Source organism: Aythya ferina, assembly GCF_964211825.1.
Source record: "Aythya ferina genome assembly, chromosome: 5".
Classification (NCBI taxonomy): domain Eukaryota; kingdom Metazoa; phylum Chordata; class Aves; order Anseriformes; family Anatidae; genus Aythya; species Aythya ferina.
In genome coordinates, this window is record NC_140301.1 from 46,805,143 (window position 1) to 46,823,591 (window position 18,449).

The window sequence follows — 18,449 nt, forward strand, 5'->3', positions numbered from 1 at the left end:
TTTTGTTTTGTTTTGTTTTGTTTTCTGTTTCTTTTAGCTTCCCTGAGTGGGAGATTAGTGAATGGACTGAACAACAGGCAGTCTTTAATTTTCTTTATGATTCAATTGAACTTACAGTCGTATTTGGACCCCCAATAGGTAAGTGGCAAAATGGGTAGGTTTATGGCTTATGAATTTGAAAGGTTAAATAGTTGCATGATAGAAACCCAAAGGTTCTACATTAGTGAATATCTACTAAAAAGAAATAGAAAATAAACCATAGTGCTCGTAGGCTGCTAGTAAGCAGAGAGAGCTGATAAATGATGGCTTTGAATATGTTTATCAGTGCTTTCTATACAAAAATTGTAAATATGTGTAATGAATGTCTGTTTCTGAAGAGGAAGAGCTGCAACTGCAGAACTAAGCATGGAAATAACTGATACTGTTTGTTTGTTTTCTGTTTTCTTACTTTTTTTTTCCCTTTCTTCTCAGATGGTGATGTTTTTGGTGAAAATCCTTCCAGAAAGATAGTTAGCCTGAGCTTTGAATCTCTCTTGGATGGTAAGATTTTGAGTAGCTTGAAAGTAGCTGCCCTCGTTATCTCTTACTGGGAGGACACGTTATAAATTTGTGTTTTAGCTGCTGATGTACTACTACGTGGCTTTGAGGAGATTTCTTGCAATGTGTTTTTTTTATTTTTTGTTTTTAACAGAGGAAAAAGCTCCGCTCTTCTCATGTTTAGTCCATAGACTCGTCTTCCAGTTTATTGAAAGTCAGGGCTGCTGGCAAGAAAAGTGTCCCACACTGCAATATTTGCCTCAGGTAATGTGCCAGAAAAGCCTATGTGACTCTTGAAAAATATTAAATCTTTTTTTCTCACAGAGAATAGGGTTGATACTGGGAACAAAAGCATATTGATGAATACTTCATTAATGCAAATCAAAATCAGCTTCATGAATAAATATTCTGGGATGAGATGGGAAGTGCCTGTCCCAGAAGGCAAGAGACCTAAAAGCTGTGGTTTCTTCCTAGTTTGCTGCCTTAGTGATTTCTTAAAATCCTTTTCTCCTGCTAGTAGAAATCAGAGAATTGAGCTGAATGCCATTCTGCTTCCAAAAGAATTAACAGTTTAAATCACCAAGTCCAGTTTGGTGTTCCCACATATCTGTGTAATCCTGTTGACAAAGCCAAGGGGAGAAACTTAGGGCAAAGAACCTATGTTTGTTTTTAATGTATGTACAGTTTAATTTTTACATCCAAACTGAGATAGCAGTTAAGCTGCATTTTTCTTTTAATTTTCTAGTATAAAACTGCATTTTCAAGTATCACATAATTTACCAGTCTCAGTTCCAATGTAATTTCTCTTCTGATCTCATGTGTAGGTGCTTCATGATGTCTCTTTGGTGGTGAGTCGCTGCAGGATCTTAGGAGAGGAGATAGAATTTCTGGAGAGATGGGGTGGAAAATTTAATCTTCTGAAGACAGATATCAATGACACAAAGTGAGTAACCTCAAGTGGAGCTTACACAAGTCTTACAGAGGGCCTCTAGACAATCAGAAAGATAATCATCAAGATAATTTGGTTTTCTTTAAGATGTTATTTTATGCAACTCCTTATTAACAATCTAACCTTTTTTTTAGTATAATTGAACTATAATATCCAAAAGGCTGGAAACAAAGCTCCTCTGGGATTCAGCTAACTTCCTTACTATCTTCTACTCTCTCCTTGCTTGCTGATTTCCTCTTTGACTTGACTCTCTCACTTAAAACTTTGGACCAGAGTGTAGTGATGCAAAGGAGACAGAGCCAAGAGTTTACCTGTGTAGCTTAGTGCTTAGTCTTTGATTCGCTTCAGCCAAGCAGAAACAGCCTTTGAAAGATGAATGCACTTAAACTAAAGTTTATTTTCTTTAGCTTTCATTTTCTCACACTACTTCCCACCCAATTGATTTTTGTCTGCCTGCCTTTAAGCTGTTTACATACATTAAACATACATTAAAGTTTGTAGTACTCTTTGCAAAACAAGTGCTCTACTACGTGCCAAAAGTCCCTTAAAAGCTGCAATTATTTAGGTCAAGAAAACAGATGCAAATGCAACCTATTCTCGGATTTACTGTGGTAGATATACCTTGGAATGACCATTTTTTATGCTTGTCCTGTTTTATGCTATCCCAGAGCGTCTGTTCCCTGGGCCTTGTGTACTTGGTGATGGTCTTACCCTTATTTGCAAAAATTCAGTTCTGGCCTTCCTGGATATTGTCATAGATAGAAATTCTATGACAATTCTATTCTAGAAGTTCTGTTCTAGATAGAAATTTGACCTGATTTAAACTGGGTTGGATTCCTGAAACAAATTTAGAATTATGATCCTGCTTAAAAGCTCAGAAAACTTTAGCTAGCTAGAAATGTTTTATGTTAATTAGAAAACAGATTTTTGACTATTGCTCTGTACTCTCCTGTAATTTTGAAAGAATCTGTGAATTACATGTGTATAACTACTTTGGGGGTTTTGTTTTCTAATTCAGTGGCAGAATGCTGATAGTGTTAGTATGAAAAGGTTCTTTTAACCTTATTCATGAAGCCACTGCTAGTCTATTTCAGACTTCTTTAGGAATTTTTGAGCTTATTGCAATTTGTTTTCCTTTCTGCAACTGAATTCAAAGGAGATGGCAGTATATTTGTGCGTTTTCTGTTGATATTTTTTGTTTCTATTTCTCACACAGCGTGAAGCTTTTGTTCTCCAGTTCCACAGCTTTTGCAAAGTTTGAGGTGACTCTGTCTTTATCTTCCAACTACCCAGCTACTTCACTGCCTTTTACTGTCCAAAAACAAATAGGAAATATTGGGTGAGTTGAACAGAAAGAACCACTCCACGTAACTGAAATTTAAAGGTAGGGGTGGGATATTAAATGGTCTGTATTTCCTCTAACACATGGTAATTTTCTCTTTTTCCAGACATGAGGAAATTTCTGCTGTTCTGTCTAATGTACCAGTTGGTTACCACTATCTGCGGAGAATGGTGAGCTTGATCCATCAAAATCTGCTCCAGGATCCCAGATGATTCACTAGATCCAAGTTCAGGACTGAAGAAGTCAAACTGTACAATCTTTTACTTTAGCCTCATAAGAATTCAAGGTCTCTCTCGCCAGAATGGGAATGCTGTTGGCTTCTCGGCTCTCTAGGAATCTTGTTTAGTACCTGCTTGATATCGAGGATGCTCAGTGTAGACCACAAGCTTTTCTTTCGTACCAAACTATAAATGGAGAAGTCTCTGAAGAGGACGAGGAAAAGTTTCTTAACTCTTCTATTAATCCAGTCTGCCTTTTCTTCTAATCACCAGTGGCCTTGGCCTCCTTTTATAGTCTTTCCTAGTATGAATATTCTTCTGACATAGCTTGTTAATTTTATTCTGGATTGATTTACAGAGCTCTTGTGTGAAACAATAATGATTATTTTCTAAATTAACATGACTGGAATTTCCTTTCATTAGCATTACTTCTCTACTGCATAACATTCTAACATATTACATTGATTTTGATCTTTATCGGTTTCCCGGAACCCTTCCCAAAACACAGAATGATAGTCTTGCTTCCGATTAACCAAATAATCTGTAATAATTGGACAATTGGCCAAAGCTGGAAAGACTTCTGTCATGAAGACTACAGATCTCTGTGCTTGACCATGGACTTCAGGATGCAACAGACTCGGAGTCACCAGGTTCAATCTGTGTGAGCCCTTACAACACAAAGTTTGTTCTGATGCTCTGTGTGCAGGTCTTCGTCCAGTACAGTCTCTCTCTTCATTTTGGTACATTGTCTGAGGTTGTAATGAGTTAGAATTTTAGTGAGGAGACTGAGCTATTTAAATTTAGGAGACGTCTGTAATATCATTGGTGCAGTCCAGATTGATTTTGTATATAGTTTATATATTATGTAGGTTGAGCTGTTGGAACTGATATAACCCTGATTGAATTTATGGTGTTGAAGCACCTACCATTTCTACACAATCCACTTTGTAGGCTGACACTGTTTTTTGTAACTCTGTAAAATATTGAATTTGAAGATGTTTTCATGTGTTTAAAGTGTTGATATATTTTTGTCCTTTTACATTTTTTTTTGTTTCTATTTGCAAGGTGGATGTTCATTAAACATTTGAATTACTGTTCTTCCTTCTTCAAGGTGTGATTATTGGCTGCTCCGTTTAAACTTTTGACTGAAAAATTACATATTACTCTTGTAAAAGCTGTTAGCTATTTGAGAGAATTTTTTCTTGTGTTTCCAAGTGCTAGACTACTATGGCTGGCTTTTTCAGGACAATTTTATTTAAATTTTATTTGGAAAATAGTGACTACATTGCAAATGACTTGGATACTATACCTGGAATTACTTTTAAATTTTCTGAGGTCATTTTATCAGCAGTAATAACCAGTAGAGGGTGCTGCAGTGGTACTTTATGATTATTATCTAGCTTGGGTTTTTCATGCATTTTAATTTTTTTCCAGCATGTTTCCAAGCCAAAAAGAAAAAAAAAAAAAAAAGATAATGAAGACTGGAGTAAATTTTTGGTAGAGTTTATATTGGTCTTTTTGAATAAAATACCAGATGAAACAAAGCCATGCATTTGCAGTAAAAAAAAAAAAAAAAGGGGGGGGGGGGTTAAGAAGAAATTAAGCAGTTCCAGTGTTGTATTTAATTTACATTTGTACTTGATTTTTGGAGTTAAAGTTCATAGTGTGTCATCTATAGGACTTGATGTATTACTGTTAAAAACTTCATAGATATAACGTTTACTTAAAAAAAAAAAAAAAAAAAGAAACATTTTGCTAGCCAAACTTTGATGAGAATTTGGTTATATAAACTTCAAACACAATGCTTATTAGAGCCATTGCTCAATCATAAAGTGGGATATACAATATTGGCAAACTCTTATTTCCTTCAGCAATCCATTTTTATTCTCAGTACAAAGTTGAAATTAGATTTCAAATTATGTCTGTACTGCTTTTAAGGATGGGGGGCGGGAAAGGAAAGGTAGAAGAAATTAATTACTTTTCAATAATATTTTCTGGAGGGAAAAAAAATATCCATCTACAGATAATGACTTACTTCATATATGGTAATAAAATACTAACTGAAAGAATGAGCTATCATGTTTTCATACTAATACCATTGGACTGATGTTTTGACCTTGGCTTTCTCTAATGATTAATGTATGGATATCAATAATAGCCATTGTTTTACTGCATTTAATTTAAAGCACCTGTTCTTATAAATTTAGACGTCATCCATGAGCACCTAAAATTACCCAGCCATGTGTGAATCCCAAGTGAATTTCAACTATTTTCAAGGTCTAGTATGTTACAGGAAAAGAATCATGTATTGTCCTTCAATATTGCTGACTTAGGGCTGATACCTTTATGTATATGTAAATGGAAAAGCCTTTCTTCTCTTATGGTCTGTTTTGTCACCTTACATGCATATTAAATTTTTAGTAGTCTAGTAAAAGGTTAAAAAATGCAAATGCAAGTTACTGTGCATTATTGGTAATATTCTGCTTTCATGTTCCCAACCTTAGTTTTCATGGGAAACACTCCAAAATGTGGACAGAGGATAGAAACACTAGTGGAAAACACATTTATTTAAGCATACATCAGTACTTTGAGAAGAGTCCAAAAGTAAAATGAGTGATCAGTTTGGCAATTTAGGACAGGAAAGGGTAATCTAGTGCTAAAGCAAGTGTTTGCCGAGCTCAGGAACAGAAGGGAAATCTTGGTATTGAATCAACTTTTGTTGCAGTTCTCTCTCTCCAAGTCCAGGGCAGCTGTGAGTTGCAAACCGGGTTCTCTAAAGGGCATCATTGTTTCAGATACTTAAAATTGTTTAATGTTTCTAAAACTGAACTCTGCACACTGTCTAATCTCGCCTTGCAATTCTAGTGCTACTTCACCTGCAGCAGTGGAAGCTACTGACACCAACATTTGAATCACAGAATCATAGGATATCCGAAGTTGGAAAGGGACCCATGAAAATCCTCGAGTCCAGCTTCTGGGTCTGCACAGGACCACTCCAAAATCAGACCATGTGTCTGAGAGCGTTGTCCAAATGCTTTTTGAACAATGGCAGGCTCGGTGCTGTGACCACTGCCCTGGGGAGCCTGTCCCAGTGCCCGACCACCCTCTGGGTGAAGAACCTTTTTCTCCCCTAACACAGTTTCATGGTGTTCTCTCCTTGATATCACCTTATCTCTACAAACTATAGGAAAAAGACTTGTGAGTGGAAAAAGGATTTCTAAATAGGCTATTTATACCAGATATGCCACCCTGAAGGAACGGCAGTTAAATTCAAATCAGCCATTAGATACAGGATATTAAGTTAACTTAAACAGCTTTGAAGTTTGAACACAAGCTCATCTGCTTTAACTCTGGTGGCTTGTACTGGTGAAGTTTTAAAAGCCACCATGACTGGGTTCCAGTCAGTGAAGGGACCGTAACAATAATTTCCTTGGGTATGAGATTCTGAAGTGTTCCTTGTATTTCGTTCCTCCTTGAATCTTCGTGGTCTTGCCCATGTGATGGAGGACAATTAATAAGGTTTAGCTGTGCCCTATGATGTGCATTGCCATACAGCCTCATGGGTACTTTACACAGTGACAAGAGCTTTTTACCTTAATTTTCTTTAAGTAGACAGGATATGGAGCACTTAAAAGGATAGCAACATGTACAAAGGGAAACCTTTGGCCAGTGTCCTTTCTTCCCTGCTTTGTGCTGTAGGATTCCCCTTGGGGTTAATGGGCCTTTTTAAAGCTAGCTGTGTAGATACCGAGCCAGTACTAAATATTTGAGAATATCTCTTTAATATCTCATGTTCTTTATCTTTGCATGATTTTATCTGTATGACGCACCAGCTAGCTTGCCAGCACTAAAATGGATTTAATAAACATTTTAATGAAAAGCACAAAAACTCCAGATATTTCTAACAAGCCTGGCCTGAAGCTATTTTGATCGCGGTGCTTTGTCTGTTGTCAGAACGAATTCTTGCCGGTGTCTGTAATAACGTGGCACTGCTACATTTTGTCCTAATGTTTGGTACTAATAAGCGAAGACTGGAGCTGAAGGAATTCCTACAGACCTTGCTCAGCTGCAGGACTGGAAAGCAGCAGTGACATTTGAGGTTTCCTGCTCAGCGTTACCCTTGCTTGTGGCATCGAAGTCCAGCAGGGAGAGGCTCGGAGCGAGGATTAAGCCATCAATGAAACTTCTGCTGCCTTTGGTATTTTAGCAGGTGCTTTTATGTGCAGGGTGAGCTTTCACCATTCAGCTGTGTGTTTTTTTTTTTGTTTTTTTGTTTTTTTTTTATAGGCGGAGGTTGCTTTGGCTGATTTTTAACGGAGATGTGTTCACCCCTAGAGGGTTCTCCTAACCCAGCAAGGCTTCGAGGCCCATGACCTCCCACCAGCACATGGGATTTGATTAGTGTAGGTATGAGGCTGATTATTGCTGGCCTTCCTCCAGCCAAACGCCCCCAGGGCAGGGGCTTTGCCCCCCTCCCTGCTCCAAAACCCTCCCCATCTCCAATGATTCCTCCTTTTGGTGCTGCTGAGAGCCCCAGCCCAGCATGGAGCTCCTCAGAGGGGCACCTTCTCCTTCACAACAGCTCGATTTCACCGAGCAGCCTCCCCTCATTACGCTGACTTTAAAATAAAGCTAATAATAACGATGATGATTAAAAAAAAAAAAAAAAAAAAAAAAAAGACTTTTGTAGTTTAGAACCCCCCCACAAACAACAAGCAGGCGCGGCCCCTTTAAGGGAAGCTCCCGCCAAATCCTGCCGCTGAGGCGCTGGGCTGAAGGGGGGGAGGTCACGTGACGCGGAGGGGAGGGGCGGTTGCCGTGACCTCATCACGTGACGCGGTGGCGGGCTCTTCCAAAGCGGCGGCGGCCGCGGGCGGTGACGGGAGGGGGCTGCGGTCCGTTGGGGTCCGTTGGCCTTCATCGGCCTCCTCCTCCTCCTCCTCCTCCTCCTCCTCAGCCGCCCCCGGCGGGTTCCTGAGGGGAAAAACCCGTGAAAAGTAACGGGAGCGGGGAGGGAAGGCATCGCCGCGGGCTGCTCCCGGCTCCCCCCCCCGTCAGCGCTCTGACGCCTCGCCTGGGCCTCTCGCCTCACGCAGCCGCCCCGCGGGCCCCATGGCCGTGCAGATGCAGTTCGAGGCCAACGCGGACGTGTCTGCGGAGGAGGAGAGCTTCGGGCCGGAGCCCATCGCCAGGTTAGAGGTATGCGCACAGCCGGCTCGAGGCTGGGTTCGCAAGAAGCTTCCTGGTCTGTGCCCTCCAACGCAAGCCAGACCCTAAAATTGGGCTGTCAGGGGCTTACCTGTGTTTTGCCCCCCCAAAAAAAATGTTCTGTTGCCTTGCTGCGTGTCCTTTTCTGAGTATTCATCAGTTACCTGTAGTGTCAAACCACCTGGAGAACATCCTCACCTTGTTCTATGCTGCCGAGGTTGAGAACAGGTTGTCACAGAATCACAGAGCAGTAGGGATTGGGAGGGACCTTGAAAGGTCACCTGGTCCACTCCCCCTGCCAAGCAGGAACACCTAAATCAGCTCACACAGGAACGCATCCAGGTGGGTTTTGAATATCTCCAGAAAAAGAGACTCCAAAACCCCCCAGGGCAGCCTGTTCCAGTGCTCTGTCACCCTCACCATGAAAAAGTTAAATGTTACACTAGTAAAAGGGTATCTTTTTTTTAACATTCTTTGTGTATAAGTGGTAGGGACATAACGTTTAACATGCTGACTTGTAATAACAGAGTTTGATCCAAAGACAGTTCAGGTACTCAATAATGGTTCAGTGATTAGATGGTGTTTCTGATGTAGCCCATCTTTTTTCCCCCTCCCTTTCAGCAATGTGGCATAAATGCAAACGACGTGAAGAAGTTGGAAGAAGCTGGGTATCACACAGTTGAGTCTGTTGCTCACGCGCCCAAGAAGGAGCTGCTAAATATTAAAGGCATCAGCGAAGCTAAAGCTGACAAAATCTTGGTAAGGATGTTGTATAAAAATGTTAAGCCAAGAAGTTAGAGAGGTTTTGTTTCTGCTGGTGTAAAGTATTTTGGTGATTTCTACAAGATCTCCATGACTGGCGTACCTAGAAGGGTAGTAAAGATGATTAGAGGGATGCCATGGCTTTTTATAAGAGACGAGAGGACTAGGACTAGCTTCAAGAAGAAATGAAGGGGGAGGTAGTTCTATAAAATTTGTGGAAGGTATGGAGATATGTCCAGGATTAGTATTATTTCTAGCTTAATATTTCTTATGGTAAGAAGGCTTCTGATAGGCCTGAAGCAACGAAAATATTTATTTATTTTTCCATACAGGATATAATTAAGTTATGGAACTCATTGCCCCAAGATGCTGTAGCCTTCTGTAGCATAAACTGGTTGAAAAAGGTATAAATGCAGAGCTAGGAGTGATGTTAATAGGGTAGCGTTCAGATCAAGAAGCTCACTGGCTGAACTCAGAGCAACTACCAGATGGAGGGTCAGTTCTTTAATTCCTGCTTTGTTTCACGTGTTCCCTAAGCAACCCCTCATGGCAGTTGCCAAGGTGTAGGACGCATGGTTGTGAACTACAGGACTGACCCAGAACATCTTCTCCTCTGTTACAACCTTCTTAAGTGTGCTAACTCAGCATCTCAGACAGGTACAAATCCTGGCTTTACTTTTGTTAACTGTGAGAGCCTGAGCTGCAATCTCACAGCATCTTCTAGTTCAGAACGTGGAGCTTCTGCAAAACTAGTTCTCATTTATCGAAATCTGACCTCGGAGAATATTTATCTCCACTTTTTTTTTTTTTCCAACTTTGTATATTTATTCATTATTATGAGGGTGCAGCCTGTTAGGAATGCCATGGCCATCCAAAGTGTTTTAGTTTCACATGGACAGAACTGAATTAAAAAGGTGGCAAGTACAGGGGAGGAAAGATTTTTGTTAAATAGGCAAAATGGATGTCAAAGCTTTTTCTTTGAGCAGAATTACATTTCTGTTCAGCGGTACCAACTATTCATATGTGGTCTGTAAAATGAAATGTCTGCATCACATTATACAGCTGCTTCTCCATGTCATAAAACAGGAAATTACAGTACTAATTACTGAAGGGGGGTAAATGAATGGGATGAGCACTCCTTGGACTGCTTTGTTTGGTTCTCTTTAGGCTGAAGCAGCTAAACTGGTCCCGATGGGTTTTACCACAGCAACAGAATTCCATCAGCGAAGGTCAGAAATCATCCAGATAACCACTGGGTCCAAAGAACTTGATAAACTGCTTCAAGGTAGTGATTTTAGTTCTCTATTGATTAACTTTTTGTTATTTTTTTTTCCCAATGGATATGATCACTGCACAAAAACACATCAAACATGTGAGTTCTGGTTGAACTAAAATCTCCTCAAGTACTGCTCTCTGATTTTACTGATTCTCTTCTAAAAGCTGTAGAAATACTTTTAAAAGCTTTTAGTTGTGATGCAGTACCCAGAACTGTTTGCTTTGCACGTTTCTAGTTAATTTTAGCCTAGAGTTTCCTTCAAGGAGGAAAAAAAAAATAGATAGATATCAACATTTTCATTTTCCTACTTGTAAGCAAAAACCAAAACTTTTCAGCTTTTCAGCATCTTCAAACATATACTTACCTAAACTTCCTGGTTCCAACTTGAAGAAACCTCAGTATGGAAACCAGTTTTTACAATTAGAGCTTTAATCCTTTCAGCCAAAGTATTGAAGTTAAGCTAAGTCTCTATAAATTTAAAAATTCTATACTTATCTTTGTTTGAAGTATAACAACATTTTTTTTTACTCCTTTTTTTCCCCATAGGAGGAATAGAAACAGGGTCCATAACAGAGTTATTTGGAGAGTTTCGTACTGGAAAAACACAGTTGTGCCATACCCTAGCAGTAACCTGTCAAGTGAGTTGTCCACTTTATTAAAATCAAGTATTCAGATAGCACAGCTTTTGGGTATTTACTAATTTGTGCACTTCTCATAGCTCTTTACATGCATCACTTTGTTTTGCTACAACGAATGAATTTTGTCTGTTCACAAAGATTCCTCAAAAACCTTTGCAGCATCCTTGGCTGAGCTTGCAGCTTGCTAGGATATTTTGTTCCATCCTTAACCTGCCTGCTAGGATTACTTCAGCATCAATTAAGTTTGTCATTGTTATTACTTATATTTGACTTAAGTTTTGTGGCTTTTTTTCCTCCTTAGTAGTCTGACAACAGACATTAGCCTTCTGTGATCGTAGCTCTTAAGTACAGAGAAGTGTTTGGTATCACTTTGGGTGTTCTAGACTGCAGAGAGCCTTTGAAAAGAGGGATGAAACTGCGCTGGGTTCAATAGGTTTCTTTGATTAGCTGTTTTGTTTCTAACATATCTTAGGTTTATTTCAATTTACCTTTGTAACAGCCTTCAGTCAACCATTGCTATCAAGCAATAGATCAGTTTATAGGAACCTTTTTTCCTAATCTTAATTTAGACAAATTTTTTTGCTTTTATTTTTTTTCTCCTACTGTTTGCTACTTTCTGTTGCTGTTTCATAAAATATTAGAGGCTTAGGGCTCAATTTGATCATTTAGGTAACACCCTTGTGCACCCAAACTTCCCAGCCTGAAGCTGAGCACCCGTTTTCTTCTGTAGGTGTCAGAGAATGAAAACAGGAATCATTCCTCTCACTTTCCCCAGACAAATGTGACTTTAATCAGCATAGCTTGGTATTTTATTTACTGTATGAATGTCAGCTGAGGGCATAAGGCAGTAAGTGTATTACATGTTACTTTTCACGTTCATTCACATGTGCTCTTCTAGCTTCCCATTGACCGAGGCGGTGGTGAAGGAAAAGCTATGTACATTGACACGGAAGGGACCTTCCGTCCAGAACGTCTTCTTGCTGTGGCTGAAAGGTCTGTACTGATTCGCCAGAAGCAAACTAACACTAGTTGAAGAAAGGAAGGCATTTACTCATGGTGGGATGACTTAAAATCAGCCTGGCTCTTTCAATTCATTGGACTGTTGCAGTTAGAACTGTCCTTAAAAACAAATGTAGGAAAAAAAAAAAAAAGGGAAAAACAAAACAAACTTTCCTGTGTTCGTTCAGTCTGCCTACCTAGATGCACTTTAGACCACTTCATTAGCTGTATTTTATAAGTATTTTTATTTTTACATGGATAGGACAGTAGCTAACATCATTGTTCCCTGGAATATGATACCTTCATTTAAGAGTATCTCTCTCAAATTTAGTTCTACTGTTAGTGAAATACATTCAAAGATTTTTTTCTTAAATTCTGCCAATAGCACTACCTTGGAGCAAAGATTCTTCTGTAAAAAGTATATCTCAACAGCAACTGGATTTTCCTTTTGTTAGGGAAGAGAGCATCTTTTCACCAGTTGTTTTCTCATCTCCTGCCTCTGTCTCAGAACGTTCTGAAGTGTCTTTTATACAAATTTGACAGTATAACGTACTAATCTGAACTTCCTGAAGGCAGTAAAAGCTGTCGTCTGCAGAGGTTCTGGTTAGAGTTAAGGGCCTGAAGTATGGGCTACTTTTTTAGAAAAAGTAGCTGCTTCTGGTCTTGTGATTCTTCAGGGTTTCTCAAAACAGAAGTGTTTCCATATTACTGCTTCTGTAGGGTTTAGTTCTCTGTGATGGTTGTTTCAATTAAATACTAAGGCGCATATTGCAACCTCGGTGAGCTGGAAGCAGAGAAATTGAAAGGGTAGTACTGCTGCTTTTTAGCAGCACCACAGACTTAAGAGGTACAGCAGGTATTTATAGGCCTGTCTGAAACTGTAGGTGGGAAAATCAAGATTTAACACCAAGGCAGTGTGATGTGCTAGCCCGCAAAGTTGCTTCCTTTCCTTTATAGAAGAAAATGATCTAATCAACATACCCTCCTGAATGCATGGAGTAAAGTCAAGTTATTGAAAAGTAGTGATCCAAAGACTTGGGTCACTACTGGATTTTGATGGTTTCTTACTGAAAGGCAAACAGATCCCTGGAAAATGTTTTACACAGTGCTTAGAGGCTTGTGTGACAGATGTTCAGATTGCAAAACATCTGGAATTACTGCTCCTTGCCTCTCTGCTGCTTCTCCCTCACCCAGCTGTTTTGTAGCCATCCCTCTGCAGGAAGTCCTTTCGCTCATAATTTTTTGGTTCGGGAAGGGAATGTGCAATTCTAGGCAGCTGGGGACAGTACCAGCTCAGTCCTGTTAGCTCTTAATTAAGGCAGTTTGATCTGACACCACTGGCATTTCATGCAGCAAGTACAAAAGTGCTCCAGTGTTCACTTTCACCAATAGATATGGCAACAAATGCCTCTTGAGCACTGATGAGGCAGTGAAGTTATGATGTTTGCAGTGCCCCTAGCTACACCTGCAGGAGGGTGCATGGCTGCACATGGAAAGTGCTACTTGTAGTCAGATCCATCCCCCTCAGCTCTGTCTTTTTCATCAAGCTTAGCTAGGATGGATGCTAAAAGCCTTTCAACTCATTTCTTTTTACAGTCTAATGATTTTCCAGGTACTTGACTAGCACCTTTGAGGTTAATCTTGAACGTCTAGTACTGCAATGTGGTCTTGTTTTAAAGCCCTAGGCTTGATTGGCCGTTACTCACCTGCAGGCATAATGTGATATTAACCTAGTAAGGCTGAGTTATTTGATTTATAAATAGCTATCATGTGCAGGTAGTAAAATTAATTGATAGTTACAACTCTAAAAGTGTACTGTTCAAAGCTGTACGTAGGCAAGTCTAATTCTTACAGGAATAGGGAGAGAGAAATTAGGTGTGAAAATCAAAATAGTGTTAGTAAAACGGCTTCCTTGTAAATAGTAAAGATGCTTTTATTAATTAATATTTGTATTTGGCATGTGTTTTTAATCTAGCTTTTAGGTAAACCTGCTAGGTAACTCCTGTTCATGAAGTTTAAAGTTTTTTCACTGCTTTCTCTAGGTATGGCTTGTCTGGCAGTGACGTCCTTGATAACGTGGCATACGCACGAGGTTTTAACACAGACCATCAGACCCAGCTCCTGTACCAGGCGTCGGCTATGATGGCTGAATCACGGTAATGAGTATGATTTAGTCGGGGTGATTTTTATACTGGTGTATAATCATATTATAAACCTGCTTGTAGGTGATAAACAAGTGCAAGAGCTCTATAGACTGCATAACTGTGAAATGTCAATGTAATGGTGTACTTTTAAAGTTAACATTTTTGAAATCTACTTGTTCTCTTCAATGCTTAGCTCTGTTAGATCAGATTTTGTTGTTCTCAAACTAGATCATGCTTTGGCATATCCCTGTAATAAGCTTTGTGTATCAGCAGTCAGTTGTGAGTTAATACCTGTTGCTGTTAAAATTTTTGATGACAGTAAGTGGTTTGAGCTGTGACAACAGATCTTAGTTCACAGAGAACAAGTGCCAGCCTGAGAAACAGTTTTAAAGATCTCTTTAAAATTACCTTCAGAAAGAAGGAGAGTTGATTTAGAGCATGTTAAACTGTCGTGGTTTCACATGGGAGACAGCTAAGCACCCACCGCTGTCCCTGCTTCCCCCAAGTAGGATGGGGGAGAGGAACAAAAAAAGGTAGAAGTGCAAGAACTTACAGACTGGGATAAAGACAGTTTAATAAGAAAGAAAGGAGGAAACAAAAGCGATGCATAGTGCAATTGCTTACCACCAGCCCTTGCCAGTCCGTGAGCAATGGTAGTGTCTCACCCCAAGCCAACTCCACCCAGTTCTATCCTTCTGCATGACATTTCTAATTTTCCATTGCTACTTTCCATTACATTTCCACTTCTACTTTCAATTGAAATAAATTTCAGTTTGTTATACAGTGGGCCTCTTCAGCATGCATCACTTCCCTTCCTGTTCTGCGGATTAGCCTGCTTCTTTTAATTTTTCCTCCTGTTCCCTCCTAGAAGCTGCTTCTTCCCTTATTAAACGAGCTGAGGTCTGCTTCCGTTGTCTCTTCTACGTTATAGGGGTGACTGGTACCAGCACACATGGGTTCTCTGGTTCAGCTGCAGGGTCAAGGCACGCCTTTTTTTTAGACATTCTTTCAGTTTCTTAACATTCACACTTGTTAAGGGGTGAAGCCCAGAACCATGGGAGGTGACAACCGTGATAGATACCTACCTGTATCCTTGCCACACGTAACTCTCCCGCCTCAGGGCAGATCTCTTGGTGACATTTTTAAATAGCTGTTTAAACAAAATCAGTATCACGTTCTGGAGACATAGCAATAGGAATATACTTGTTTGAACATCCAAAGGACATTCAAAATTCTCCAGAGCTTTTGTAACAGGCCTGGAGGAAAAGGGGAAGGTGTCATTCCTTGTCTCCTCCACAGATTGGCTGTCAGAGGAGAAAAACTAAAAAGTGTAATTGTGAATAGTTTCAAAGAGGTGATTCCCAGAGTACAAGGACAGTGACTGTGGTGAGTGCAAACACCAGATGAAACTCATGATTGGTGCTTTTATTGTGTCCTAAGCACAATACATCAAGGTGGTAAAAACAAAAGCAACCTTAAACTAGACCTTGGAGGTGATAAAGAAAGGGGTTACATAAAACAACTCTGAGAGCAAGTAAAACACCTTTGAGAGCAAGTAAATTGTAAGCAGCAACTATGAAATTAATATAATGATTATGACCAATTATAAATAAATTGAACACTCTGACACGATCTGGTCAGATCTGTTGTTATCTTAACCCTTTGAGCCCCATGTTGGGTGTCAAAAGGACTGTTGTGGTTTAACCTGGCAGGCAGGTAAGCACCACACAGCTGTTAACTTTCCCCCGCAGTGGAGATCAGGGAGAGAATTGAAAAAGCTGAAAGGCTTTTGTTTGAAATTAGGATGCTGAGGCCCCTTTGGAGGGAAGGAGGTGGTGATATGAGGTATAGAGGTACCTGTGCACAGAATACCTGTAGTTCAAAAATATTAAGTTCTGGACTCATTTATAGTACGCAAGCATAAATCTAAGTTTTTAATCATGCAGCAGCTTCCTTTGAATAGAATATCCTGAGTTGGAAGGGTCCCACAAGGATGGGTTTTATTGTGGTGTTCATAATCTGAACATTGCTGGATGAGTCTGTAAATGTAATCATTCTGCGTGGTAAATGTAATCATTCTGCGAACTGGCAGGTAAGAAGGGCAGATATCCACACCTGTACGTAGCTTTAAAATTACCTGGATGCTATCATTTTCAACCAGACACGTTTTTAACTCCTGGAACAGTTTCTGAGAACGTTGTATTTAACTTTTCCAGGTATGCATTGCTGATCGTGGACAGTGCCACAGCCCTTTACCGGACAGATTACTCTGGCAGAGGTGAGCTGTCAGCCAGACAGATGCATCTCGCCAGATTTCTGCGTATGCTGCTTCGACTTGCAGATGAGGTAAATGATGAACTTTGCTTTGCTCCCTAAACGGCTGATGACTGGTTTTCCTTCTCTTGTACACCTTAACAATCTTCTGCAGATGGCTTTCTGCCTGTTCGCTGTCTGCTTCCATTTTGTTTTGAGATGTGTGGTAGAGTGGTTATGAACAGCAGAGGGGATAGCAGAAGGTTCTTTATTTTTTTTTTTCCCATTCAGGTTGTGGAAGATGTATGGGTTCTGATTTGTTGCTTTTCTCCTTGTAGTTTGGTGTGGCAGTTGTGATCACCAACCAAGTGGTAGCACAAGTGGATGGAGCAGCCATGTTTGCAGCAGATCCCAAGAAGCCTATTGGAGGAAATATCATAGCACATGCTTCCACCACGAGGTGAGAGAATAGATTATCATCTTCCACTAGATTTTTAGATTTTTTTGTGTACTTAGCTAAGTGCCTTTTAGTTCTGGATCTATGTGTAGTCTGTGAATGGCATTTCCAGTCTGCTTTTCAGAAAATAAGTGCTACCCTTAGCGGGTAACTGACCCAGCAGTAAAATAAAACCAGCATTTTCAGAAGTCCTTACAGCTTTAAGTGTGATGTGTTTATGTGCCAACAGAACGTTTTAATGATTATGATAGAGGTTTTCTGAAATGAGGCTACAATTCCTTACCTGTTTACACATCCTTACCTGTTTTCTTTTCCTCTCCCTATCAGACTGTATCTGCGAAAAGGCCGAGGTGAAACCAGAATATGCAAAATTTATGATTCTCCTTGCCTTCCTGAGGCTGAAGCGATGTTTGCTATTAATGCTGATGGAGTGGGAGATGCAAAAGACTGAAGACTTCATTTCCCACGTAACCTGAGACTAGGTGGCTGTAAAAAGGCTCCTTTTTTTGTGGCACGTTACGGACGCTTTCCTGGTGCAGCTGCTGTTCAGATGCTGGCAGAGGACTCTGTAGTATTTCAACATGCGTGTCTGTCAGGTGAATACGTTTTGAGACACATCTGCAGGTGTTGCTTGGAAGAGATCATCCCTCCTGGGCTTTAGTCACATGTTAGGTTCAAGTGGTTTCTTGAGAATATTTTCAGAAGACCATAGGCTTTATATTTTCCTCACAGCTGTTGCTCCAGTTGGATTCTGCTGGTGGGCGGAGGCACAGCAATGTGAGAATATGTGGCAGTAGTTCATAACGTGATGACTTTAAAGTCACATTGATGGGTTTGTCAAATAAGAAAAATGGTAACTTAAATATTTGGTGGGTTGCTTTAATAATTGCAAAATAAAGCAGAATGGTGTTCCACAACAAGAATTTGGGAATATTGCTGTGATTGAGATTATCATCAATCCATATTCTTTATGTTAATTTTGTTTCGGATGCTGCAACATGCCACTTCTGGGGAACTGTTAATTTATATCTCAGTGCCTTTTTTTGTATTTTATTAATTCTCTGTGGAAATCTGCTTTTAATAAATGGACCATGAAAATACTGATGACATCACAGGTTTCTGGGATTTAGCCAGGTGCTAATTCAGACTGAGGCATTTTTACCTGCAGGTAGGAGAAAGATGCATAGGTCTTCAACGAATCTCAGTCTGGAATTTTTTTCTACTAGTGGTGATAAAACACAATCTTCTGTTTGAGATGTGTAGTACAACTGTGCTTAAGTGCCCTGTAGATGTTTTTTAAGAGTTTTTTGGATTAAAAAGCTTACTTTATATTACCCAGTATTTTAATCTATGCTATTGTGAACAACTCTTAACTTGATTAAAGAGAATTGTATTACAGTGGTGGTTGGTAGCAAAAAATATTTTCAGTGCTCTTTTACTCCAGGATGATTATTCTGTGTCAACCCCTGAAGGAAAGCATACGGAGGAATCCAACTGTCTGTACTCATCAGATAAATGTAAGCAGGTACATAAATACTTGTGCAATGGTGGCTACTAAATTTCACAAGAAGTCATGATGCTTGCTGCCTTGTTTTTAGCTAAATGCTGTTATTTGTAAATTCTGCATAGCCATGGAGCATCTCTCTGTTCAGATGTGCACAATAGA

General features: G+C 39.8%; 2 protein-coding genes across 5 annotated transcripts in view; both read left to right on the forward strand.

Annotated features, from left to right (window-relative positions):
• The window catches only part of KNL1 (kinetochore scaffold 1), a 32,357-nt gene extending 28,214 nt beyond the window's left edge, over positions 1 to 4,143 (forward strand). For all 4 annotated transcript variants that reach the window (XM_084522727.1, XM_084522728.1, XM_084522730.1 and 1 more), the window contains exons 21-26: positions 38 to 138; positions 472 to 540; positions 692 to 801; positions 1,362 to 1,480; positions 2,703 to 2,825; positions 2,935 to 4,143. In XM_084522727.1, the coding sequence (XP_084378853.1) occupies positions 38 to 138; positions 472 to 540; positions 692 to 801; positions 1,362 to 1,480; positions 2,703 to 2,825; positions 2,935 to 3,040 (628 nt within the window). In that variant the 3' untranslated portion in view covers positions 3,041 to 4,143. The remainder of the gene's footprint in view (positions 1 to 37; positions 139 to 471; positions 541 to 691; positions 802 to 1,361; positions 1,481 to 2,702; positions 2,826 to 2,934) is intronic.
• Positions 4,144 to 7,875: 3,732 nt separating this feature from the next.
• RAD51 (RAD51 recombinase) lies at positions 7,876 to 18,181 on the forward strand. Its single transcript, XM_084519640.1, has 9 exons — positions 7,876 to 8,245; positions 8,876 to 9,013; positions 10,184 to 10,301; positions 10,839 to 10,930; positions 11,829 to 11,923; positions 13,972 to 14,085; positions 16,290 to 16,419; positions 16,665 to 16,786; positions 17,111 to 18,181. Exons 1-9 carry the CDS (start codon positions 8,159 to 8,161, stop codon positions 17,232 to 17,234), a joined length of 1,020 nt encoding a protein of 339 aa, XP_084375766.1. The 5' UTR covers positions 7,876 to 8,158; the 3' UTR covers positions 17,235 to 18,181.
• Positions 18,182 to 18,449: the final 268 nt, after the last annotated feature.